This window comes from Myxine glutinosa, chromosome 5 (assembly GCF_964187855.1).
Source record: "Myxine glutinosa chromosome 5, kmMyxGlut1.1, whole genome shotgun sequence".
Taxonomy (NCBI): domain Eukaryota; kingdom Metazoa; phylum Chordata; class Myxini; order Myxiniformes; family Myxinidae; genus Myxine; species Myxine glutinosa.
This window is the reverse complement of record NC_136265.1, coordinates 36,798,597-36,825,845: the sequence shown is the minus strand read 5'-3', so window position 1 is coordinate 36,825,845 and position 27,249 is coordinate 36,798,597. Positions and strand designations below refer to the sequence as shown.

The 27,249-nt window shown below is 46.3% G+C and overlaps 2 protein-coding genes across 16 annotated transcripts in view; one reads left to right on the top strand and one right to left on the bottom strand.

The window, feature by feature from the left end:
- DHRS12 (dehydrogenase/reductase 12) overlaps positions 1-27,249 on the top strand; it is a 275,332-nt gene that overhangs the window by 601 nt on the left and 247,482 nt on the right. The gene's annotated exons all lie outside the window — the stretch shown is intronic.
- Positions 1-27,249, bottom strand: part of DGKD (diacylglycerol kinase delta) — a 193,300-nt gene that overhangs the window by 81,198 nt on the left and 84,853 nt on the right. For all 15 annotated transcript variants that reach the window (XM_068117345.2, XM_078777884.1, XM_068117347.2 and 12 more), the window contains 3 exons: positions 27,098-27,223; positions 25,285-25,387; positions 19,049-19,211 (listed from right to left, as the gene is read on the bottom strand). In XM_068117345.2, coding sequence (XP_067973446.2) covers positions 19,049-19,211; positions 25,285-25,387; positions 27,098-27,223 — 392 coding nt within the window. The remainder of the gene's footprint in view (positions 1-19,048; positions 19,212-25,284; positions 25,388-27,097; positions 27,224-27,249) is intronic.

Sequence of the window (27,249 nt, the reverse complement as noted above, 5' to 3'; positions counted from 1 at the left end):
AGTAAGTAAAAATTTATCGGGTCGGGACGCCCCGAGGTAGAGCAGGGTGCAATGTTGCGGATATGAGATTGGCCTCCATCCATATCCGCTTGTAAATATTCCCCTATTTCCTCCATACTTCCCAACTATCCCCAATCCCCCATTCCCTAGTCCCATTTTCTGTAAACAACACTCTGTAGACCCGACCTCCCCCTATTTCCCCCATTAAATGTCGCATCCAGGTCCACCGCATCTCACGTAGACAACTATAGGACATCTTGCTAGTTATTCTTAGTCTATGTCAGTTAAGGACTCGTTTCCATTAATTCTGACTCTTCGTTGCACCAGAATGTGATTGTATGGCACCGTTAGGAAGTTTAGGACCTCCCAATACCTCCCCGCAGCTCTTCCTCACGGTTCAACAACAACAACAACAACAGCGGCGGCGGCGCGGGGAGTGGGCGTCCTCACTCCGGCTTGGTTGGTAGGGGGTGTTGAAAGGGCACCAAGCCCTTCCAACGAGCCGCCATCGAGCATGTGCTCGACGGGGTTACCACGTAGGGGCTCGCTGTCAGCTCCTCGTCAAGGGCGGAGCCCGGTAACCCCCCGCACCCAATAGAAGCGGCGGACCAATCCCATCTGGGGCGGAGCCAACGAGCCGAGGGCGTGTCACTCCCCGCTGAGCATGCGCAGGAAGGGGGAGGTGACGTCAGATGCGCCCTCAGCTTGGACAGAGAAGGACGCCACCTCCGAGCGCTGTGACACCGCCCCGCATCTCTGGACTGGACTGAGCTGTATCCTGTCCCTGAGCCAAGGTGCACCTTGCGCTATCGACTGCCTGTCCTTCCCTGCCATCAATCCCTGTGTAAGTCAGTCTTGTTCCGTTTGTCTGTGGTCTGTCTGGGATAGATAAGATTGTGTCTAAGTGCCTATCTCTTCTGTGCTTTACCTCATACCTTGTAATCTACCCCTTTTCTCCCCCACCAATTATATCCTCCTCCGGAGGTCTTGAGAACTGTACCCCTTGCGTCGTTTCATTTATCCCAGTCGTTGTGTCCTTTCCATCAGCGTAGCGTAGGGGTAGATTACAAGGTTTCTCATCTCATCTCACAAGCATCTCATCAGCTACGTGAGATGCGGAGAACTGATTTAGCGTAGCGCGATTTGGCCAACGTTCGAGTGTAATCGGGTAAACTGTGCGAACACGGCGGCCATTCCGCTCGGCCCATCACAACATCTTAAGTCGTGTCCGTAACAATATATATACTAGCTTGGCTCGGCTCGCTGCGCTCACCTCACCTCACCAAGCGTCGATACTGAGGAACAGGCTTATTTTAGCTGAGGCTAATGACTGTACCTGAGTTGCTGTGTTGTCATGATTTTCACCAATCATAATACAAACAATTACTTTGCACAAATGTATTTGTTGTGTTTGTGATATTACATTTTTATAGGCAATTTGGGTTGAAGATTTAGGTTGAATGTTTTTTTTTCCAAGAAAGAACCCCTCAGCACATACATAGGGGAGGGGTAGGTGCAGACTGCAAGTTTGGGACGATTACACCTCACCACCACGTAATTCAAAACACCTCACCACCAAGTAATTCAAAACACCGCACCACCACGTAATTCAAAACACCGCACCACCACGTAATTCAAAACACCTCACCACCAAGTAATTCAAAACACCGCACCACCACATATCAAAACACCTCACCACCACGTAATTCAAAATACCTCACCACCAAGTAATTCAAAACACCTCACCACCATAAAACACGTAATAAAAACACCTCACCACCACGAAATTAAAAACACCTCACCACCACGAAATTGAAAACACCTCACAGCCATCAAGCACGTAATAAAACCTCCCAGCCATCAAGCACGTAATAAAAACACCTCACAGCCATAAAACACGTAATAAAAACACCTCACCACAACGAAATTAAAAACACCTCACAGCCATAAAACACGTAATAAAACACCTCACCACCACGAAATTAAAACACCTCACAGCCATAAAACACGTAATAAAAACACCTCACAGCCATAAAACACGGAATAAAAACACCTCACAGCACGAAATTAAAAACACACCACGTCATTTTAAAACACCTCACCACCAAGTAATTCAAACACCTCACCACCACATAATTCAAAACACCTCATCACCAACTAATTCAAAACACCTCACCACCACCTAATTAAAAACACCTCACCACCACGTAATTAAAAACACCTCACCACCACGTAATTATAAATACCTCACCACCACGTAATTCAAAACACGTCACCACCATGTGATTTAAAAACACCTCACCACCATGTGATATTAAAACACCTCACCACCACGTCATTTAAAAACACCTCACCACCACATAATTCAAAATACCTCACCACCACGTGATTCAAAACCACCACAACGTCATTATAACCACTACTTCACAACCACGGAAACAAAAGTTTGAGGGAGTCGTTAAGTGAGAACACAGACACTGCCCAGATGTGTAGATATATAGATAAATGACTGTACCCGAGTTGCCGTTTTGTCATGGTTTAAATAAACCAATCATAATTCAAACAATTATTTTGCACAAATGTATTTGTAATATACGTGATATCACATTTTATAAACAATGAAGTTGAAAAAAAATAATTTCCCAAAGAAATTCCAAAAAAATATATATATATATTGCAATTTTTTTTTTTTTTTTCTAAATACCCTTAGGACATACCGACGGGAGACATATGTGCATACCAGAAGTTTGGTACGATTTCACAAAAGTTTGAGAAAGTAGTTCAGTGACAACACAAGACAACACAACACAACACAGGACAGAGGCTGCACAAATATATATATATATATATATATATATATATATATATATATATATATATATATATATATATATTATATATATATATATATATATATATATATACATACATATATATATATACATACATATATATATATACATACATATATATATATATATATACATATATATATATATATATATATATATATATATATATATATATACTATATATATATATACGTATATATATATATATATATATATATATATATATATATATATATATATATACGTATATATATATTGTTGTGGATATGAGGACTGCATATATTTTTTTTATTGTGTGCTGTATGATTATTATTATTGTTGTTGTGCTGTGCCTCCTGCCTCCGGAGCTGAGTAAGATCAAAAGGGCGTCCCATAGTCCACAAGCATACACGTCAGCCAATCATAGGATATTCATGTTCGATAGTTATATCTTATTCTGTGTTTTAAGATAAGGCTGTGTCTCCCATTAATTGAAACTAGGGCATGCCCGTACTATATATATATCTAAAATTATATCCCCCCCCTCTATTTACATGAAATGGTTTGGTCCAAAGCGAACGGCTTGCGAGTGGTGACAATCCCCCCCTCTATTTACATGAAATGGTTTGGTCCAAAGCGAACGGCTTGCGAGTGGTGACAATCCCCCCCCTCTATTTACATGAAATGGTTTGGTCCAAAGCGAACGGCTTGCGAGTGGTGACAATCCCCCCCCTCTATTTACATGAAATGGTTTGGTCCAAAGCGAACGGCTTCCGGAGTTTGGTAAAGAAATCGCCATCGCGTGCACAAACGCGCAGGAAAGCGAATGAATCGCAAATTCGGTTTTATTAGTTTTAAAACATAGTTTAACGCCAACATAGTTTGCAAACGTGAAATAAATGAATACGCTCTCAAATGTGCCATCCGAGGCAGAGTGTGTCCTCCACGTTCGGCACACGTGATCGTTCGCTGCTCTCTGATTGGTTGAATCGTTTTTTGGACATAGCTCGGTAAGTAATTGTCCGATTAATATGAAACCTTGAAAAGGCACATCCTCGGGTCCCCAGCAATATACCTGGCAAGTTAAAAGTATATCGGACCCGTGGTTGTCGAGAAACAGCGGTCACAGACAAACAAACGTACAGACGTACAAACGTACAGACGTACAGAGATTACTGGAATTATAGATAGATACTCCATTGCACCAGTGAAAGAGAATAGATCCCCTTCCATTCCCATCCCCAGAAATCCACATTTCCTTCACATCCCCCCTTTCGTGATTGCCGACCCTCGATTGCCATATTACATCCCCTCTCGTCATTGCTGAGCCTCGATTCCCAATCACCTCCCCTCCAATAACCGCCATTGACCACGAGGCTCGAGTCAGGAAGAAAGGCGTGTCTCCACCTCGTCATAGAGGGGGAGGAGTGAACCAGCCCCGCTCGACCAACCATGAGCCAGGGGTTTGGCTACAGAGGGCGGAGGAAGAGCGGTCGGGGAGGTTCGCAAAGGTTGAGGGGCGGGGGCCTATATAACCCAAGGCAGGGGTGTGGCCAAGAAGGAGAAGAGTTTTTACCGGCAGACACAAGGGAGCCCAAGCCGTGGAGAGGAGTCAGAGAGATTCGCTTTTGCAAGAGACTGGAAGAGTTGAGCTTTTACCAGAGACAAGACGGTTGAGCTTTTACAGAGAAGAGAGAACCCGTCACACCAAGGCTCCACCAAGCTCCGTGTTGGCTCCACCGAGCGTTCCCCTCCACCAAGCTCCGTGTTGGCTCCACCAAGCTCCGTGTTGGCTCCACCAAGCTCCGTGTTGGCTCCACCAAGCTCCGTGTTGGCTCCACCAAGCTCCGTGTTGGCTCCACCAAGCGTGCACCTCCAGCCGTCCACCTTCTGCCATTCCTGGCATTCCCCGAGTGAGTCAGTGTCTTTGTTTGTGCTGTCCTGGGTAGTTAAGTCAAGTCTGCATAAGCTAATCATTTTCACTGTCACCTGCGTCTCATGTGCCTGTAAATAAACGTGCCTGCTTTCTTCTTGCTTATGTGTGTACATAGTAAATAAATTTAGTAGTATTTCCAACTTCTTTGCCTTCGTTTTCCTCTTTGCATTCGTCGTTTTTGTCTTTTCCCCTCATTGGGCAGCTACGGTGCGATACGGCCAAAGTCTGGGTGAATCGGGTGAGTTTTGTTAGGTCGCGGTCTTACACCACCGCTCGGTCTATAACATCTAACCGCGATCTATAACAATTGGTGTCGAGGAGTGAGATCGGACCCGGAGCGCGTTTACGCGCTCGAAATTATAAAGCCGAAATTTGTTTGTTGTATAAAAACACGAATTTTGAAATCGCGCCATGGCTGTTCAAGGCGACGGGATGCCGGTGGGAGAGATAGACGGGGTAGAATCGACCCAGGACCTCGGGGAAATGTATGTGGAGGAAAGGGTGGAGGAGAGTAAAGAAGGTGTGGTTGAGGGTGTATCAGGTGCACAAGATGGCGTCCTCGCGCACATGGTTGTTGCGGCACCAAATTTAGCCACGCCCATGGTCGCGGTAGCCGAACCCGAGATGCCAATGAATTGGAACCTGTTTATGAAACAGATGATGGCCTTTATGGTAAAAACAGACGATAATTTCAAAGGGATGGAAAACAGGATGGGAAACCAAATGGGGGTAATGGGGAACCGGATGGATGCTCAGAGTGAGCAATTGGGGGTAATGAGGGACGAAGCGAGGGGTACCGGTGAGAAGTTAGACAATAATTTTGAGGGGTTAGACAACGGGATAAAAGAGGTGAAAAATGGGTTAATGGGGGTGGAAAATAGAATGGCTGCCCAGGAGAATCAGTTAGAGGGGGTGAAAAATGGGTTAATGGGGTTAGAAAATAGGATGGAGGACAAATTGCGGGAAATAGGGGAACAATCCGCCCGGGAAATCGAACAGATGGGGAACCAGATGGAGGAAATACGACGAGGGGTGAGTGAGGAGGTCTCGGGGCTGCGCGAGGAGGTAAAGCGAGGCGAAAAGCGTATAGAGAAAGAGGTGAGAAATAATACGGCAAAGTTACAGGGGGGGAATAGAAGATCTGACGAAAGGAGTAGAACAGCTGACAGTGGGACAAAAGGAACTAACGGACCAAGTGGAAAAGAACACAGCAATCATCGGGGGTTTAAAAGCAACACAAAAGGACATAAAAAATGAATTAATAGCGACACAAAAGGAATGTCAAATGGTACATGAGGGATTGACGAAGAGGTTGGAAGAGGTGACAGAAGCAATGGAGACGAAGGACCGGGAGGTAAGGACGCACGTAGAAACGGTTAAGGTGGCGTTAGAGGAAGAAATAGAGGGGGCGCACCGGGAGATGAAGGAGGTAAAGGAAAAATTAGAGGAGGTGGAAGAAGGGGTGAGTGAAATTAAAAAGAGACGGAGGGAAACTAAGAGGGAGATAAAGGAGGAAGTCATGGAATATGTACAGGGTCTGTGTTCAAATCATGATGCGGTGCTCACTGACCAAATAAAAAGTTTGCAGGTGGCAGAAGAAATACGACGAGGTACGGAGGTGAGTGGCAATGTACATGATGTGAGGGGAGATTCAGTCGGCTTTAGGGGTGGTGTAGACCCGGGTGTTCGTGAGGGACCAATGGTAAGATGTATGACTGGTCCGGAGTGTATGGACAGAGGAGGTGTGCAAGGAGGGTTGGCTATGGGGAGTGGGGGTGGTGCTGGTGAGCAAGGCTGTGGGGGTATGGCGTGGGTAGCGGGTTGCGGAGGGGCGACCCAGGCATCGACACCAGGAGGGGTAGTGTTTGGAGGGACGGGGGACGCGCGGGAGCCCCCCGGGAATAGCGTACTGTGGGAGCCCGAACGGTTTGGTCCCGCGTTGATCCCGCAAGGAGTGACGCGCGGGGTCCGACCTTCGGGCGCCCACAAGGTCCCACTCGCGCCGTATGACGGCAAGAGCGATTTGAGGGCGTACCTGGCGCAGTTTGAGTACGTGTGTAAAGGCAACGGTTGGAATCCGGACGAAGGTGGAGTACACCTGGTGGGGGCACTGCGCGGCGCGGCGGCGGAGGTGCTGACGGCTTTACCACCGGGTGCTCTCACCCTGCCAGCCCTCCGTGCGGCATTAATTAATCGGTTCGGCATTGAACAGCAAAGCGAGCTTGTTAAAGCCCAACTTGCGCAGCGAAAACGCAAGCCCCAGGAGACCATCGGGGAACTTGCTCACGATATTCGCCGCGCGGTCGGGATTGCACACGCGGACATGGCGGCGAGTTCCCAGGAAAGCCTGGCGCTGGATCACTTTATTCAGGCCCTTCCGGATCTGGAGCTCCGGCAACAGCTCGCCATGTGGCGCCCGCAAACCATGAGTCAGGCGGCCGACGCTGCAGCCCGTTGGGAAGCAGCGAGGCCCCTGGCCCGGGGAGGCGAGCGCCATGCAGTGGCGGTGCGTCAGATGGGGCCCGTGATGGGGGGCGGCCCCCCAAGGGGGCCCGCCCCCGACGGGGGCCCTGACCTGGAGAGCATGGTCCGGAGGTTAGTGGATCGGCGCCTGGCGGGACCTGGACCATGGCAGGCGGCCCCAGCGGTGGCACCCGGTAGTCCCCGACAGAGTACCCCAATTCGGACATACAGGGGGGGGAATTTGGAATACCGGAGGCAAGCACCTTACCAGGTGAGGTGCTATAATTGTGCTAGGATGGGTCACCGTGCATGGGAGTGTCGAGCTCCGCGCCGGGACGTTTCCCGCCAACCGATGCCCTCAACTCCGCCCAGTATCGATCGGCCTAGCCGACCTCAGACACCCCCCCGCCAGGGCCCGGGAAACTAGAACGTGCCGGGCATGCAGGGCGGTGTTCGGCAGTAGAGGATGGGGAGAAGCCCTCGTTGACGCGACAGGTCATTCATTGTGGCCGAATTGGGACGGGTAGTTTGACAATTCGGTGCAAAATTGCCGGCGTGGGGGTGGACGCCGTGGTGGACACGGGAGCCAGCGCCACGATCATCAGCCCCGTGGTCCTTAATTCGAGTGCAGACGGCTGGGGTAAAATCCAGCGTCTGGAAAATCATAGTTTGCAGTTGGCTACCGGGGCAACGGCTCCGATCATAGGGCGTGGTTTTGTGACCCTCAAGTTGGGATCGGTGAAGCAAGAGATAGAGGTTTGGGTGGCGGAGGTGTGCGACCCATGCTTAATAGGGTTGGATTTGTTGACTGCCAGCGGTTGTAAAATCGACTTGAGTCGGGGGATCCTGCGATGGGGAGTGGAAGAGCTACCATTGGAGGGGGTGAGCACGGCCGAGAGGGTGGAGCTGGAGGCTCCTGAGGCCGTGACCATCCCTCCGGGGGCCGAGGCCGTAGTGCCGGCCCGATGGTCAGCTCGCCCGACATGGCAGGAATCCTGCCGCCTGGTCGAACCGGTGGCAGCGCTATCCATACCTGGTTTAATCGTGGGCCGTACCCTTGTAAAAACGGACGGGCCGGTGGTGGCCGTCCGAGTAATTAATACTAGCACAGAACCACGCACTATAGTGAGGGGCACGAAGGTAGCTGGCTGCACCCCAGTTAGAGAAGTCGCGTCAGTGAGGGGCGAGAACGTCCAGCCGAGCCGGCCCCAGGGGGAGCCTTCAATAAGTTCAAGGAATTGGCCCGATCCCATTTGCGAGATGGTAAATCGTAGTAGTGTAGAGTTGGGAGGTACCCAGAGGGAGGCCTTACACAAACTGGTTGGGTCCCATTTGGACCTCTTCTCCTTGTCCACCGAGGATATTGGACGTACGGGCCTGGTGAAACATCAGATCCACACCGGTGAGGCCCGGCCTATTCGTCAGGCCGCCCGACGGCTCCCTTGGAGCAAGAGGGCAGAAGCTGACGAGCAGGTTGAAAAAATGCTCGACGCAGGTGTGATCGAGCCCTCGGGAAGTCCTTGGATGTCACCTGTTGTGCTGGTCAAAAAGAAAGATGGGACCACGCGGTTCTGCGTGGACTATCGCCAGCTAAACAACGTGACACTCAAGGACTCATATCCCCTGCCAAGAATTGATGACACCCTCGATGCCGTTGCGGGCTCAAATTGGTTCACAACTTTGGACCTCAAGAGTGGGTATTGGCAGGTGGAGATGGATAGGGCAGGGAAGGAGAAAACGGCATTTTCCACAGGTAAGGGACTGTATCAGTTTACTGTGATGCCGTTTGGTTTGTGTAACGCCCCCGCCACCTTTGAAAGATTGATGGAGCATGTACTGGGCGGCATGCCATGGCAATCATGCCTGGTGTACCTGGATGACGTCCTGGTACATGCCCAAACGTTCCCCCAGGCAGTAGCTAATTTGGACCAGGTGTTCGGGTGCCTCAGACAGGCAGGGTTGAAGCTGAACCCGAGTAAGTGCACTTTGTTTGCAAGAGAGGTGGCCTACCTAGGTCACGTGATCGGCCGCGAGGGGGTAAAAACGGACCCAGACAAAATTAAAGCGGTAGAGGAGTGGCCCGCACCACGTACCATCAAGGAGGTGCGGGGATTTTTGGGACTCTGCTCCTACTACCGGCGCTTTGTGGCGAAATTTGCGGAGTTGGCCCGTCCCCTCCACCGGCTTACGGAGAAGGGGACGCGATTTAATTGGACGCGGGAGTGCCACGAGGCCTTCCAAAAATTGAAGGGGTGTCTAACATCCGCACCCCTTCTAGCTTACCCCACTAGCAACGGGGCATTTACCCTGGACACGGATGCGAGCCAGGAAGGATTGGGCGCAGTTTTGTCTCAGACACAGGAGGGCGTGGAGAGAGTGATTGGTTACTATAGTCGGGCCTTAAGTAGGCCCGAGCGAAATTATTGCGTCACTCGCAAAGAGTTATTGGCTATGCTGGCTGCCATGAACCATTTCCACCCGTACCTGTACGGGCGGAAATTTTTGGTTAGAACTGACCATTCCTCCTTGCAATGGCTCCTTCGGTTCAAGGAACCGGAGGGCCAAATTGCAAGGTGGTTGGAAAAGTTGCAGCAGTACGATTTTGATGTGGCCCATAGGGCCGGGAAGGCCCATGGTAATGCGGACGCACTCTCTCGGCGTCCTTGTCTGGGGGAAAACTGTAAATTTTGTGCGAGACACGAGGAGAGGGAGCAATTGGGCGATTCCGCCCCGATTCTCGTCGTCCGGGCAACCCGGGTGAGAGGGCCAATTTTGCCACTAACCGCGGACGAGGAATTTGGAGAGTTGGCTTGGAGCACGGCCCAGCAGGAGGATCCTGTTCTGGGGCCGGTGTTCCAGTGGGTCAAATTGGGGCAAAGACCAAAGGGGGAAGAGGTCACCCCCCTCGGGGCGCAAACAAAGGCGTATTGGGCTCAGTGGCAGACCCTGGAATTGAAAGGCAACATCTTGTATCGCAAGTGGGTGGAGGTTCCCTCTGATAGAACTTCTTGGCTGGTGATAGTCCCTGACAAATTCAAGAACGTCATATTGCAACAGGTGCATGGTACCCGCTCCGGCGGCCATTTGGGCAGGACAAAGACAATATCTCGGGTCCGCCGGAGGTTCTATTGGGTGAATATGGGGCGCGACATACAGGACTGGTGTCGGAGATGCGACGCCTGTTCTGCCAAAAAGGGACCAGCACGGAGGACGAGGGCCCCCCTTCAATTACATCAGGTGGGGGCCCCCCTTGAGCGGGTGGCTATGGATATTCTAGGACCGCTGCCCCGCACCCGCCAAGGTAATAAGTATATCCTCGTTGTAATGGACTATTTCACCAAGTGGCCGGAGGCCTATGCCCTCCCCAACCAAGAAGCAGGGGTGGTAGCACAGGCCTTCGTAGAAGGATTTGTATGTCGGCACGGGATTCCACAGGAGCTGCACACCGATCAGGGTCGAAATTTTGAAAGTCAATTACTAAAAGATGTGTGCAGACTCCTGTCAATTCGGAAAACCAGGACCACGCCCTTGCGGCCACAATCTGACGGGATGGTGGAAAGGTTCAATCGAACATTGATCCAACAACTGGCATTGTTCACCACCACCCGTCAGGATGACTGGGACGAACATCTCCCGTACCTGTTGATGGCCTACCGAACTAGCCAGCACGGGGCCACCGCATGCAGTCCAGCGTTGCTTATGTATGGGCGGGAGTTACGGGCTCCCGCCGACTTGCTATGCGGTCCCGTGCCAGACACCACGGACACACCGCCGAGGGAGGGGTACGCACGTCACCTGGAGGAAGGCATGGAGCGGGTCCATGCCTTCGCCCGCCGCCAGCTCCATCTGGCGGGGGCCAAGATGAAGCGCAGGTACGACGACCGGAGCCAGGGGAGTCAATACGCTCCGGGGATGAAGATTTGGTTCTTTAATCCCCGGAGGCGGAAGGGAAGGTGCCCAAAACTCACCTCCCCCTGGCAAGGCCCGGGAGTCGTCCTGTCACAAATCTGTGACGTGGTCATTAAGATCAAAATGGGGCCACGGACCCCCCCTCGGATCGTCCATGCCGACCGGATAAGACCTTATGCCGGCGAGCAGGCGCCCTCATGGATCGCCTCGGCTCTAGATGCCGAGGCAGGACCCAGTACCTCTTGCGACGGGGGCTCGTAGCGTCAGAGGACTGGGGGAATGGTAGTGAGAGATGCCCCGCTGTGGTGGGATGGCAACTCTGTCATCCCTCACAAGGTGGGGGCAAAGGAGCACTAGCTTAGGGGGTGTATGGCAGTGGAAAACTAGCCCGGGTGGGTTAGGATATGGTGTGTAGGGATCTAGCGAAGATTGACATTAGGTGACGTTAAGTTTAGTTAGTGACTGATACCTGTAGTGGGGACGCAGGTAGATTAGTATGGATGATAATGACGTGGGAGCGCAATAGTTTAAAGGGACGACTGGGAAGCGCAAGTTTCAGAGGGGAGAAGTTAGCTGAGATGATGCCGTGTGTGTGAGGATTGAACAGGTGAGAATGGAACAGGTGTGATTGCACAGGTGTGCAACTGAACAGGTGTGTGGAGCAGTGTATGAGTGAGTGATGGTGATGTGTGTTGCGTTGACCAACTGGTCCAGAAAGAGGAGGAGGGTGCAGGTGGCACCAGGTAGGATTGCACAGGTGTGCAACAACAGGTGAATGAAAGACAGGTGTATGGAATAAATGGTCTGGAGTATTGGAATGGATGGTCGTGGAGTGAGTATGGTGGAAATTGTGGAGTGGAGTGGATGGTGCGAAGGTGTGAATGGGGGAAGAGTGGACCCCCATCACGGATACCCGGGGCGGGTAGTGTAAGTGTTAGGTAGAGGGTACAGGTAAATTGTGGTTGGATATTGGCATCTGTGGTGCGGTTGGAAGAATGATGTTTGGATGGGTGCATTAGTGTTGTGGAAATGGCTGGGCGTGTAGCCTGTTAGTGTGTGTAGTTGGTTTGGGCACTCCACCACTGTAAGGATGTCGGCCAGGTGAGGCCGCAGGTGGGCTCTGGGAGCCGGTAGTAGTTGTTGTGGATGGGGCCCGAGGATCCGGAGGACGGACCCGGGTAGCCCAGTGCCAGAGGGCACCATGGGGTGACAGAGCCAGGAGAGGGGCTGCCCCCAGTTAGATAGGTTAGGGTGAGGAGCTAGGTAAGCTCGGGTGGCAACTACAGTGGTGGAGGTGTGCAGGTGGGTAGACCTGTTGGGAGAACCACACGTCACGGCCCAGAAATTGTGCGAGGGCACCGGGAGATGAATCGGGGGAGTGAGACCCCAAATTGAAAAGCACCACAGTTTGGCCAATGGGAATTGGTTTTCAGAACCCATAGTGTAAGTTGGCCAATGGATTGGCAGGGAAAGACCCCGGGTAGTGTAAAGTGTGTTAAAGTCATTTAGAGGATAGTTAGGATGAAGGATCTCCTCGCACCATCTGCATCCACTCACCTGAGGTGACAGGTACTCCACACCATGCCATGTTTTGATTATTTTTTATGATGCAAATGTTTGGATTGTGAGACGCATCATGACGTGGGTGTGACATTGTGCGTAATTCCATCTCTCCCTCCTTATGAGGATTGATGATGAATTGGTGATGGCAAATTTTGAAGTAGAGGGATTGTGGAGACGAATTTGGTATAGGGGAAATATGGGGAAGACGTGACAGTAGTGACGAATTGGTAATGTGTAGATTTTGTACATATGGGGTAAGGGCAAGGGTAGGCTAGGTAACAGGGGGGTGACGTACGGTAGGGACGAGCTTTCTCACTTCGCCCTCCGTACGCATTTCGCCTTGCATTGCCTTTTTGATGTGTACCCTTGAGACCTTACCCCTCGCTCATCTGTCTTGTCCCCCCTTTTTGTCTCCCACATGAGGACCTGAGCGCCGTTGGGCGCCGAGGGGAGCGTGTGTGGGTCGGCCATTGTGCGCCCGAAATTCCCAGAACCAGCTGTCTGCATCGATGCACCACATTATGGACCACATGTCAGTGGCCGAGCACCACTTATGGACCCCATGGGTTGGGGCAAGGCCCCTCTGCTGGAACCGGCCATGAGGGCCCGAAATCTTGCTGGCGGACCTTGGCCACAGGGCACCGATGCCCCACAGGTGAACCACACGTAGTCGGCCCTGTGGGCCATAAATAAAGATAAATAAAATGGACACGTTTGGGCAAGCTTTATTGCAAATAGGCCGCCAGTAAGCAAAGCAAATGAAAATGACAACAACTGGAAGAAATAATAATAACCAGCAGAGGGAGCCGAAGAGCAAGAGACACCTGCAGGGTTGGGTTTGTTGGTTTTATTTTATTCATTGAACAATGGGGACTGCACCGATTGGTGCTTGGGTGTGTATTGGTGCGTTTTTGGGTGCTTTAATGGTGCATTGATGCAGAGCAGACTGTCCTCCCCCCAGAAAGAACAATTACAGGTCCTGGGTTAGTTTTGTAAATAAAAGCAGAGTCATTGTAAATAATGCTCCCCACCGTCAGTGTATAGTTTGAAGACCATTCCGCAATTCGGTTAACTGTGGGCGAAAGTCTGTTAGGCAGGGTGCAATGGAGCAGCGGGACACATTTATTTATGTTTAAACTGTCGCACTCAGGGTCAGGTTAAAAATAGAGGGAACTACACCTACGTGTCACGCTAAAGCTAAAAGTTGTAGGCCCGGGACGTGCCTAAGAGGAGGAGAGTGCAGTGTTGTGGATATGAGGACTGCATATATTTTTTTTATTGTGTGCTGTATGATTATTATTATTGTTGTTGTGCTGTGCCTCCTGCCTCCGGAGCTGAGTAAGATCAAAAGGGCGTCCCATAGTCCACAAGCATACACGTCAGCCAATCATAGGATATTCATGTTCGATAGTTATATCTTATTCTGTGTTTTAAGATAAGGCTGTGTCTCCCATTAATTGAAATACTCCATTGCACCAGTGAAAGAGAATAGATCCCCTTCCATTCCCATCCCCAGAAATCCCCATTTCCTTCACATCCCCCCTTTCGTGATTGCCGACCCTCGATTGCCATATTACATCCCCTCTCGTCATTGCTGAGCCTCGATTCCCAATCACCTCCCCTCCAATAACCGCCATTGACCACGAGGCTCGAGTCAGGGAAGAAAGGCGTGTCTCCACCTCGTCATAGAGGGGGAGGAGTGAACCAGCCCCGCTCGACCAACCATGAGCCAGGGGTTTGGCTACAGAGGGCGGAGGAAGAGCGGTCGGGGAGGTTCGCAAAGGTTGAGGGGCGGGGGCCTATATAACCCAAGGCAGGGGTGTGGCCAAGAAGGAGAAGAGTTTTTACCGGCAGACACAAGGGAGCCCAAGCCGTGGAGAGGAGTCAGAGAGATTCGCTTTTGCAAGAGACTGGAAGAGTTGAGCTTTTACCAGAGACAAGACGGTTGAGCTTTTACAGAGAAGAGAGAACCCGTCACACCAAGGCTCCACCAAGCTCCGTGTTGGCTCCACCGAGCGTTCCCCTCCACCAAGCTCCGTGTTGGCTCCACCAAGCTCCGTGTTGGCTCCACCAAGCTCCGTGTTGGCTCCACCAAGCTCCGTGTTGGCTCCACCAAGCGTGCACCTCCAGCCGTCCACCTTCTGCCATTCCTGGCATTCCCCGAGTGAGTCAGTGTCTTTGTTTGTGCTGTCCTGGGTAGTTAAGTCAAGTCTGCATAAGCTAATCATTTTCACTGTGTCACCTGCGTCTCATGTGCCTGTAAATAAACGTGCCTGCTTTCTTCTTGCTTATGTGTGTACATAGTAAATAAATTTAGTAGTATTTCCAACTTCTTTGCCTTCGTTTTCCTCTTTGCATTCGTCGTTTTTGTCTTTTCCCCTCATTGGGCAGCTACGGTGCGATACGGCCAAAGTCTGGGTGAATCGGGTGAGTTTTGTTAGGTCGCGGTCTTACACCACCGCTCGGTCTATAACATCTAACCGCGATCTATAACAATATATATATATATATATATATATATATATATATATATATATATACGTGTATATATATATATATATATATATATATATATATATATATATATATATATATATATGTATTGTCGCGTCTCAGGCAATTAAGATTACCAGTGACGGATAGCCAAAACAGTTTTCAACTCCCGAGGCATCCGGCTGAAAATGGCAGTTATTGCACGCACGAGATGGAAGGCTGCGATATGTTTAGCTGAACCAAAAACACACGGGTTTATTCCGAAACCACAAAACATGCAAACACGACCAATAAAATGCAACAATGATGAATTTAATGAAAATAAGCGTGGAATTAAAAATAATAGAAAGAAATAGAGGTAAAATTATACGGTGAGGTACCTCCAGACACAGGGAAAGGTAAGAAGAAAAAAAAGAAAAAAAAAATACAAAGGGAAAGGTAAGAAAATAAAAAGAAATCCCCTTTCAGCACTTAGCTGGTCCCAATAGGTCCTTTTAGGAGATTGGCGGCTGAAGAAGCTCAATGTAACCATTCACGCGGGATGCTCTCCAAAAATAGCAATGGCCGAAAGCACCGTGCGCTTTTGGCTCCACAGGCAGGTGGCGAATCCCGAAGACAGTTTCCTCCACTGTTGGGGAGGGACAGCATGGCCTCCAGCTCCTCCTTAACGGCCACAACAACCTCCTCCTCCAAAGCACCAAAAGTTCCCCAGCACAAGCACAGAATTTGCACCAACACAACCAAAATGGCCAGCTCTGGTTGGCTTCTTGCCAGCGTGATTGTTGTCATTTAACGGTGGCTTTCATGGCTGGCCATGGTAAATGCAATTTAAAGGTGGTGCAAAAATGTAAGGGAAAGATTACAGGGGGTAAACATGCACTGGGGAAAATAATCCTTAGACGCTACACAAATTATTGTCCATCGAGATTTCTCCTATGCGTTACACGGTCCAAGATATTTCCTATACAGTGCTACCTTTACTATGGTATCCTTTAACCTACACCCCATAAACGTAACAATATATATAAAAGCGAAATGTTTGTTACTTGGCAAAAAAAATAAAAATATTTTGCAAATATGTTGATCACTCCGGTTTGTGTGTGTGTTTGTTTGTGTGTGTGTTTGTTTGTCTGTCTGTCCGCTCACTTATACTTGCCTACAGGTCACAATTTTAAACCGATCTTCACAAAACTTTACCAAACGGTAGAGTTTGTGGTCCGACAAAATCTTATATATATTTGGGGTGAAAAGGTCAAAAGGTCAACATAGGCCAAAGGTCAACAACCATTTAAAATTTCTAAAATCCCCAATTTTCATCCGATTGACATGAAATTTGAATAGGATTTACATATCAGCGAACTGAATTCAACCACAAAATATTTTTGAGATCAGCATAGGCCAAAGGTCAACATAGGCCAAAGGTCAACCACTTTTTTCAAATTTCTAAAACCCTCAATTTTCATCCGATTGACTTGAAATTTGAATAGAATATACATGTCGGCGAATTGAATTCAACCACCAACTATTTTTGAGATCAGCATAGGCCAAAAGGTCAACATAGGCAAAAGGTCAACCACTTTTTTCAAATTTCTAAAATCCTCAATTTTCATCCGATTGACTTGAAATTTGAATGGGATTTACATATAAGCAAACTGAATTCAACCACCAATTATTTTTGAGATCACCATAGGCCAAAAGAGCAATATAGGCCAAAAGTCAACAACAATTTAAAATTTCTAAAATCCTCAATTTTCATACGATTCACTTGAAATTTGAATGGGATATACACATCAGTTAACTGAATTCAACCAATAACTATTTTTGAGGTTAAAAGGATGCTCTACTGAGTGCCATTCCACTTTGTTCTGTTTTTCCAAGTGTCGCTCTATGAGTGATTTTTCATTTGTTTGTTTGTGAACCTACTCCTCTGAGCTCCCATGGTTAATCGGCACGAAACTTTGTAGGATAACATTTTTTACCACAATGCACCTAAATAGGGGTTTTAAAACAGTTATTTTCTCACCATTCATAACTTATAAACACCCGAGCTACCACCTGTCGCCATGATCTCCAAAGGTCGATCCACACATACAAAGCTTCATAAAAAACCCAATTTTTTCCCGATTTCAACCTGGATGTCATTATTATAATGTCATTATAATCCTTTCAACTGTCGCTTTGGCCACTTTATACTGAAAGGAAAAACGTATAGGGAGGGCATGGTGATTGTGAATATAACAGCCTCGGAGATATCTTAGACTTCGCACAGCAGGGAGTACCAACATGGCGGCCGCAGTATAGAAATTGTAGGTGGTCAGGTGAACTGTCCACCAAATGAGTGGACCTCGCATGCACGCATGGACGCACTCATGGCTCCTTTTACAGTATAGATTGAGGAATTGACAATAAGCACCGACTGGCATGACATGGAGACCAAAACCAGGAGTGGCAGGTTTATTCATGACAAAGCTGTGTTTTCAATGTAATCCCATGGTGCTTGGGCTTCACACACATCATGCTCTTCCTCTCTATATTAAAGGACTTGATATTAAATTGGTACACCTATGTCACAAAGTCGTCTGAGACTCGGTGGCATTATGGTTGTAACATCCACTTTGAGCCTGGGTTCAAACCATGGATGAGTCATAGCAAAGACTTTTAAAATGGTGTGCGCTGTTTCCTTGCTTGACGCTCAGCATTTAAATGTCAAAGGGTTGAGAAAAAACCCCATAGGTTAGCATCTATGGGGAGGGGGAAATTCTTCCAGGACCTGCTGAGCTGGTACCCAGAATGCTCTGGGAAGTGACGTCACTTCCCGCAATCTCAGCAGCGCTTGCGTGAAAGTCAAGTCTGGTGTTCTCTCATGTATCTGTCTATGTGTGTGTAACTTGTATCACAGCTCTTCCCCGAGCCTTAGAGTCTGTAAAAAAACAAATTTAAAAACTTGGTATCTTCCCCAAGCTTCCTTGATCCATATGGCGGCGATACATATAGAGAACAGTGTATTTCGAGATTGGATTCCGACACCGATTCCACCATCATCATCAACTCTAAAAGTTCTCAGTATGTTGAAACGGATCAGTGGGATTTTGAAGAACTATATATTTTTATTTTTTTACTTTTTTTTTGTATACAGAGTCGAGGCTCGTGAAAGAGCTAACATTTATTTCACAAACAAATCAACCAGACAAACAAAATATACAAAAAGAGGGAGCGGAAGACAAGATGGGGAGAGAAGGGGAAGCACACAACCACAACATTTGAGAGCAGGGAGAAGTGTGGGAGGGAGAGGGATTGGGGGCAGGAGGCGTGGGAAGGGGAGGGGGGGGGGGTTCATCCTGCAATAAACCGTCATCCCGGTGTTTCATATGGACGGCGATTCATCAATATGTGTGCCATTCCTCGGATGGACGTTAAACAGGGCGTCCCATCTGCCAGCTTTACTGGTGGGTGTTAAAGATCCCACTGTGTCTTCACGAGGAGTATGTGACCTATCACCAGTTCCCTGAACAAATTTCAAAATTCCTGCATCCTCAGTAGAGTATAAATCGGCAACCTGCATCTGAGCGGCAACCCATCCAGGATTGCAACCCGAGCCCAAAAACAGCTTTGGCAGAACGGATACTCTGAATCGAGCCTTACTAGGGTAGAGTGTTTAACTTTACGCAAAGACATGGGAGCTGAGTTTATGATAATCCATGGTAGAGAGCAATTATGGCATGTACAAAGGCGTGAAGCAAATTGAAGATTAGGAGAACACAAACATCTTGCACCCATATAATTCAACTACAAGTGCACATGACAGTCAGAAAAAGCAATGATTTGACCAATACCACCAGTCTTTCAGTCATACCCCAGGTGTGGTCCTCCGTTCATGAGGTCAAAGACCTGTGCTGGGTTGAGCAGCTGCTTGAAGCGCCGCAGAAATTTGACGCCCTGATTGTCTCCGCTCTTCGAGTTTACAAAGACCAAGAGTGGGCTGGTGCAAGATGGAGGACAGGATGCTTTCCAGAAGCCTGAGTGCCAAAGGAAAAGGTTTAGGACAACAGTTTGGATGGTGTGCATGAAGACCTGAGGTTGAAAGAGTAAGCAACAAAGCTCTCGTACAAAAAAAAACGGAGCAATGGCAAAAACCGAATCTATGAGGGCAAAACTATGCACAGCAATTAAGCTCGCTTGACCCAATTTAGGGAAAACTTATGAGATAGTTCTTCTGCTACTTCTGTGTCTTGCACGTTCTCTTATTTTCTCCTTATTTATTTATTTTTATCGTTATCGTTTTCCGACCTTTCATTAGCCCCTTACTTTAGTACTTTAGTGTTACTTTAGTACTTCTAAGTACTACTTTTTTTTTTACTTTTACCTTGTGTTAGTACTTTTTTTAGTACTTTTAGTACTTTTTTATACTTTTACTTTTTTTAGTACTTTTAGTACTTTTTAACTTTTTAGTGATTTTAGTACTTTTTAACTTTCACTTTTAAAAAAAATTCCCTTTTTTAGTACTTTTATGGTTTTTTAGTACTTTTAAAACTTTTACTTTTTACATTGTATTACCTCTTCTTCTTTTTTTGTACTTTTAGTACTTTTTTTACTTTTACTTTTTTTAGTACATTTTTTTTTTTTTTTTTTTTTTTTTGTATACTGAATCGAGGCTCGTGAAAGAGCTGACAACCGCGAGGGAAAGACAGTACAGGAGACCACGAGGGAAAGACAGCACAGGGGCACCACAAGGGAAAGACAGCACAGGGGGACCACGAGGGAAAGACAGTACAGGGGGACTGCGAGGGAAAGACAGTACAGGGGGACCGGGAGGGAAAGACAGCACAGGGGGACCGCGAGGGAAAGACAGCACAGGGGGACCCGCGAGGGAAAGACAGCACAGGGGGACCATGAGGGAAAGACAGTACAGGGGGACCACGAGGGAAAGACAGCACAGGGGGACCACGAGGGAAAGACAGCACAGGAGGACCGCGAGGGAAAGACAGCACAGGGGGACCGCGAGGGAAAGACAGCACAGGGGGACCGCGAGGGAAAGACAGCACAGGGGGACCACGAGGGAACCCACGACAGACGAAGCATGATACCTGCACAGATCTACCTCGATCTAGATATTTCCCAACCCCAAAATTCATAACAATATGTATGTATGTGTATATTTGTGTATGTGTGTGTGTGTTTGTGTGTATATGTGGTGTATGTTTGTGTATGTGTGTGTTTGTGCACGTATGCTCACATTAGTATGAGTACGCGTTGTTATCTTATTATAATAGAGCAAACGTATATGGTTATACACGTGTGCTGTGTGCTTTAATACATCTATTGACCTTGTCATTGCGAAAATATCAATAAAAAGTTTTGCTTATTTTTCAAACTTGTTTGTTGTTCGGGTTGATGGACGTACCAAGTGCCCTGTGGAGGGTTGTTTGAAGAAAATCCATGGGGTGGATAAACATCTTGAAAAGATCCATTCCCTCACAGTAAGTTCTTTATTGATCAATCCGTACGTGAACATGAAATCGATGGCATGGATTTAATGTATGCATGGATGGATGGATGGATGGATGGATGTTTTGAATACTATTTTTTAAATATCTTTATGCATTCCCATTTTCATTGACATTTGTATTTGTTTTTAGTTGAAGGACTAGCGCTACAATTATTACATGGGAATAGCAAAATAAGCGGGGGGAAGTGGAAAAGAGGAGAGGGAGGCAAGTGGAAGCACATCCTTTTTTTTAAAGCTCACACACTTTTCTTCACACCCATGCAGATGATTGGAATTGGATTTTAGTACTTTTTATTACCTTTTTTAGTGATTTTAGTACTTTTTTTAAACTTTGACTTTTAAAAAACTTTTTATTACCTTTTTTAGTACTTTTATACTTTTTTAGTACTTTTTTTTACATTTTATTACCCCTTTTTTAGTACTTTTAGTACTTTTTTGCTTTTACTTTTTTTTAGTACTTTTAATAATAATAATAATAATAATTGTAGTACTTTTTATTACCTTTTTTAGTACTTTTTTTCTTTTTTAGTACCTTTTTTTTTACATTTTATTACCCCTTTTTTAGTACTTTTAGTATTTTTACTTTTACTTTTTTTAGTACTTTTAGTATTTTTTTTCTTTTTATTACCTTTTTAGTGATTTTAGTACTTTTTTTTAAACTTTGACTTTTAAAAAACTTTTTATTACCTTTTTTAGTACTTTTATACTTTTTTTAGTACTTTTTTTTTCTTTTACTTTTTTACATTTTATTACCCCTTTTTTTAGTACTTTTAGTACTTTTTACTTTAGTGGCTTAATGCCTTGTTTAGAGCGATTTCTATTTCAAAAAAGAAATGGTGCCTGATCATACAATGGTAAAACCATTTCTCAGTTGAAGGGCCCACTGACACCATTTTGAGCGCAGTTCACATCATGAAAGGTAATTTATGGATTGGCAGGATGCCCAAGAGGTGTGCATACTCGCCTCTGAGCTGTCTAGCCTGGGTTTGAATGTCGGCCTAGCTATAAACCGTCACCCTGGTATCTCACAGGCAGTGTGAGGCATCAATGTGTGTGCCGTCCCCCGGACCGATGTTAAGCTGGCCGTCCCATCTGCCGGCAATAGTTGGTGGATGGTAAAGACCCCATGGTGTCCTTTGCAAAAAGTAGGCAAGCTATCACCATGAAGCAACCAGCAGCCACAGGCTGCATATAAAATGAATGAAAGCTCATTCATGTGTGAATCCAATGAGTGATGCATTTTACCAACAAAACAAATGAAGATCGCACAATCGAGTCTTATGTTGGTGCGATCTTCGGTTTCCAGCGTACGAAGCACAGCAAACTCCGTTTCCATATTGTCTGCCTTTAAATGTTATACCATGTGATATAATCAGGTACATGTGCCTATCAGGGCCCATCAGCTCCCACGGGCTAGTTCTTTTGAGGTGAGACTCTGCCAGGCACACCAACATTACTTGTACGTGATGCATTCATGTATTTGTTAAGAAATATGTTTTTTATATGCCGCTCGACGCTCCATCTACATTGTCACAGACACGTTCATCTCTGAAAGTGTACCAATCTTATTTAATGGAAAGTTGTGTTCCCATATAATGTGCTGTGACTCAAGTGTAAATATATTCATGCAATAAGTGGGGTTCTCCAACATCTAAAAATGTTTCCTTGTGTGAAATTGACGGATCTGGTCGGTGGTCACTCAGTGTAAGACATGACAACAAAGGTTTCCTGTTCGCCTTTCTCTACAGCTTATGGAAGGGCAGAAAGGGACATTCTCTCCACAATGACGTCAGACGGTGGGCGTGTCAAAGAGAAAATTATGGGCGTGGTCTCCTGCAGTGAATTTCAATTGGTATTCTAAATCCATATTTAATTGCTTTTTTATCCTTTTTCCAACAAGCTTCGATTTGTGTATCTTGGCTTTAAAATGTGCATTTCATCACAACTCCCGATGTCCCTGCTCTCAAATGTTGTGTTTGTGCGCTTCCCCTTTTCTCCCCATCTTGTCTACCTCCCTCTTTTTATATATTTTCTTTGTCTGTTTGATTTTTTATTTTTTTTGTGATAAATGCTAGATCTTTCACGAGCTTCGATTCTGTATACAAAAAAAGAAGAAACATAAACCGCCACACCAATATGTGAAAGGAGGGGGATTTTACAAAGCAACCAATGAGTGCTGTATTATGTGGCAGGCATCTTCTTTTTCCAGGAATAATGTGTTTCCATTGGATTATTGATTTTATTAAATGTATTTCCCTTGCATTAAAAACTAGAACAGCACTTGGTAGCGAGCATACCTCCGCCAAGCTAAACACTTTACGTTTTGTAACCCACTAATAGGCTGGATCTACATCTGGTCTTGAACCAAAATCTAATCAGCTTATTTGTGTCACCTGACCAACTCATTCACCGAGTTTTGTCATAATCCCTCCACAACTTTTTGAAACCACATGCTATATACAGTCACGTGACAAAGTAAGTACACCCCATGTAAAGTTTTGACTTTTTCAACATATTTCAACATACAGCTACTTGATCTTCATTTCAACAATATTGATAGATAAAGGTGATATAATATAACAAATATCATGAAACATTTACATTTTGTAGTCCGTTGTATAATTTAAATGAACATAAATGCAAATTTCGCATGTGGAAAAAGTAAGTACACCCCTTACATTTATCACTACTTCAAATACCTAAAATTAGAATCAGGTGCACCAGCTCAGGTGCAAATGATTAGAACATCGTTAGAGAGGATCTTGGAGGAACCTGTCTTATTTAAACCTCAGACATTTAGTTTGGTTTGCTCTTTATTGTTGAAGTGTGCGGCGTCACCATGCCTACATGAAAAGAGCTCTCCGAGGCCTTCAGAAAGAAGGTTATCGATGCCTACGAATCTGGGAAGGGATTTAAAAAGATCTCCAAACAATTTGAAATCAATCATTCGACTGTGCGGTAGATCATCTACAAGTGGAGAAGATTCCAAACAACTGCCAACTTGTTCAGGCCAGGCCGCCCCAGCAAGTTCAGCCCGAGAGCAGACCGCAAGATGCTGAAAGAAGTCTCTAAGAACCCCAGAATGTCATCACGGCACCTACAGGTAGCTTTTGCCACTGTTGATGTCAAAGTGCACGAGTCTACCATTAGAAAGAGGCTGCACAAATTTGATCTACATGGGAGGTGTGCCAGGAGGAAACCTTTGCTGTCCAGAAAGAACATCAGGGCAAGACTAAAGTTTTCCAATGAACACTTAGGCAAAGACCAGCACTTCTGGAACAATGTGCTCTGCACAGATGAGTCAAAGGTAGAGCTATTTGGCCACAGTACCAGAAGACATGTTTGGTGAAAACCAAAGACAGCATTTGACCACAAGAACCTGATACCAACTGAAAAGCATGGTGGTGGAAATATTATGGTTTGGGGCAGCTTTGCTGCATCAAGGCCGGGGCAGCTCACCATCATAGAATCCACTATGAATTCTTCATTGTACCAGAGGGTGCTTGAGGATAATGTGAGGCCATCTGTCAGAGAGTTGAAGCTCAACCGAAGGTGGACCTTGCAACATGACAATGACCCCAAACATACCAGTAAATCCACCAAGGAATGGCTGAAAAGAAAGAAATGGAGGGTTCTGGAATGGCCAAGTCAAAGCCCGGATCTAAATCCCATCGAGATGTTGTGGGGGGGTTTGTAATGAGCTGTGCATGCAAGAAACCCCTCAAACATCGCACAGCTGAAAGAATTCTGCATGGAGGAGTGGGCAAACATTTCTCCCAGTCTATGTCAGAGACTGGTAGACAGTTATAAGAAACGCCTACTTGAGGTTGTTTCTGCCAAAGGGGGAATACCACCTATTAGAGCCAAGGGTGTACTTACTTTTTCCACATGCGAAATTTGCATTTATGTTTATTTAAATTATACAATGGACTACAAAATGTAAATGTTTCATGATATTTGTTTTATTATATCACCTTTATCTATCAATATTGTTGAAATGAAGATCAAATAGCTGTATGTTGAAATATGCTGAAAAAGTCAAAACTTTACATGGGGATTACTTACTTTTTCACGTGACTGTATATATTGGCCCTATCACTCAATGGTAAAGAATCACTTAAAAATTATCGTATCCGGATCCAGATTTAGATTTTTACCAAAATCTAATCGCTTCGTCCTTGCCACAAACCCAACCTGTGCACAAAGTTCCGTCTGAATCTGTCCACAACTTTTTGAGATATCCTGCTATATATCGTTTTTGGCCCTATCTCTCAATGGTGAAGAATCGCTTTAAAAATTCTGGTATTCAAATCCGGATCTTCGCCAAAACCTAATAAATTCTTTCTTGTCACACACCTAACATGTCCACTAAATTTTGTCCGAATCCGTCCACAACCTTTTGAGATATCCTGCTCATAAACAAACAGATCGACAGACAGGGGTGAAAACATAACCTCCATCCACCTACAGTGGCGGAGGTAAATATTAGCTGCTCGACATGCACAAGCAGAACAAGTGATCTAACACAGAAAATCACGTGCTGAAATGATGGCAAAGGTCAATGTATAGGAATGAGAACTCACCGTCAGAGTCAATGCTGTTCAGGGCCGTCGGAGGTATGACAGATACCTTGCACTGCCCGAACGGGCAACATCGCGAAACCTGGTCCCGGCAAGCCGAGTGAACCTTAAGGGCAAAAAGAAAGCTCGTTAACAAGTGGCACCACTGAACTGATGCACATCGCAGTATTCCAGAGAGAATCAACCACAAAACTCGTACATTCTTGGAATATTTTCAATAAGTTGGAAGTCCCAAGTAAGTCTGAAAAATCCTGGGTTCTTCAGCTCAGCGTAGAAATGGCCAATTATGGAAACAAGCCCCAACACAATGAAGGTTCTGCCCCTTTTAACAGAAGTGACAATTTTGCTAAACATACCCACATCTCGGAAAACAACAGACACGGTGGGGATTTATGACAAAATAATTCACTGCTCCCCACTGGATTGGATGCTGGAGATAAGAAAGTTCTGTAACAGATGTGAAGTTTGGTGAAAGTTTTCATGAATGGTGTTTAATGCCGCACGTGGCTCATTTCCTCTCATCACTTCCTAGATTCCTTTCCGGCATTCATGTGTTCCTATATCAGTATGGATATTCTTTCTTTGCGAAAAGAAGTTCCACATTTATTACACAGATTCACAGTTACCTGTGATAGTCAAGGAAGTTAGTACCTTATTGTTACTCAACCCTGCCCATTGGTAGCTCTTCTACATAGTCCAATGAAAACTCGACCTTTCTTTCCCCAACCCCTTGCCTTCCCCTTATTAGTCCCCTACCAGTGTACACCAGAGGGGACTATAGGTTTGCACGCCGTCCCTCCGTCTGTCCGTCCGTCAGTCCGTCAGTCAGTCAGTCCGTCAGTCCGTCAGTCCGTCAGTCCGTCCGTCAAGCAAAGAACAGTTTTCCGGACTTTTTTTCTAAACTCTTAACGCTAATGATTTCAAACTTGGTACATGGTTTTCTCATGATAGGTTACAGATCAAGTTCGAACTTCACGACGTTTCGATCATTTTTGACAAAGTTATGGCACTTTGAACTTTGGGAATTCTGATAATTCTGATGATCCTTAACTCGGCGCCATTTTAAGTTTTAATTTCCTTTAAAAAAGATTTTCTCTGCAATAATAGGACCGATTGAGATCAAATTTTCACCGTAGGGGGGACTCGGTCTGTAGAATATTTTAATTGTAATTATGACGTCACAGGTCACGTGGTTCGGCCGCCATATTGTTTTTTCGAAAACCCCTTTTTCTCTACAAAGGCTGAACAGATCGAGGCCAAACTTTGCAGGCAGAATCGCATACCCATGACGAACAAAAAAGACAGCGAGCATGACGTCATGCGTCACATGGTTTCAGAGTTATGACGTTTTTAAGCATGAACCTTTAAAACCGAGCTCCTCCCTCATTTTTGATCCAATCGAGGAGAAACTTCACAGATCTGTTCAACATGTTGGTCTACTAAAATGTCCTTTTGGAATTTGCGATAGGGCACGTGGTTTGGCAGATATCGTTAATTAAACGAAAATATTTTTAAAATGGATATCTCTTGAATCGCTAGTACCTCAGACCGTGAGTTGGTAATTATATAATTCACACAGTGCAATACGCTGCTCCACGGAGCGACCTTGCGGGCTTATCAACGAGGCGAGGCGTGACACACATGTGTCTCAGCATACCTCAGATCAAGTTTGAAAACCAGCATCAACCGTGCATAAATTTGCATATTCAATCATTTTTGACAAAGTTATGGCACTTTGAACTTTGGTAGGGGACATGTATTGCAGCGCAATACTCAGAATGCTTGTTCTCCATACATCTTTATAGGCTCCACTCACCATAGCTTTGCACCATAGGCAGCGCCAGTCCTGCATGCGTAGCACACTTCCACAGGCCTTGTCACACACACTACATCGAGCGCTAACCGGCAAGTTCCCCTCCAACCACTGGTGGGGCATCCACACCTGGACATGTTTATAAACAAATAGAA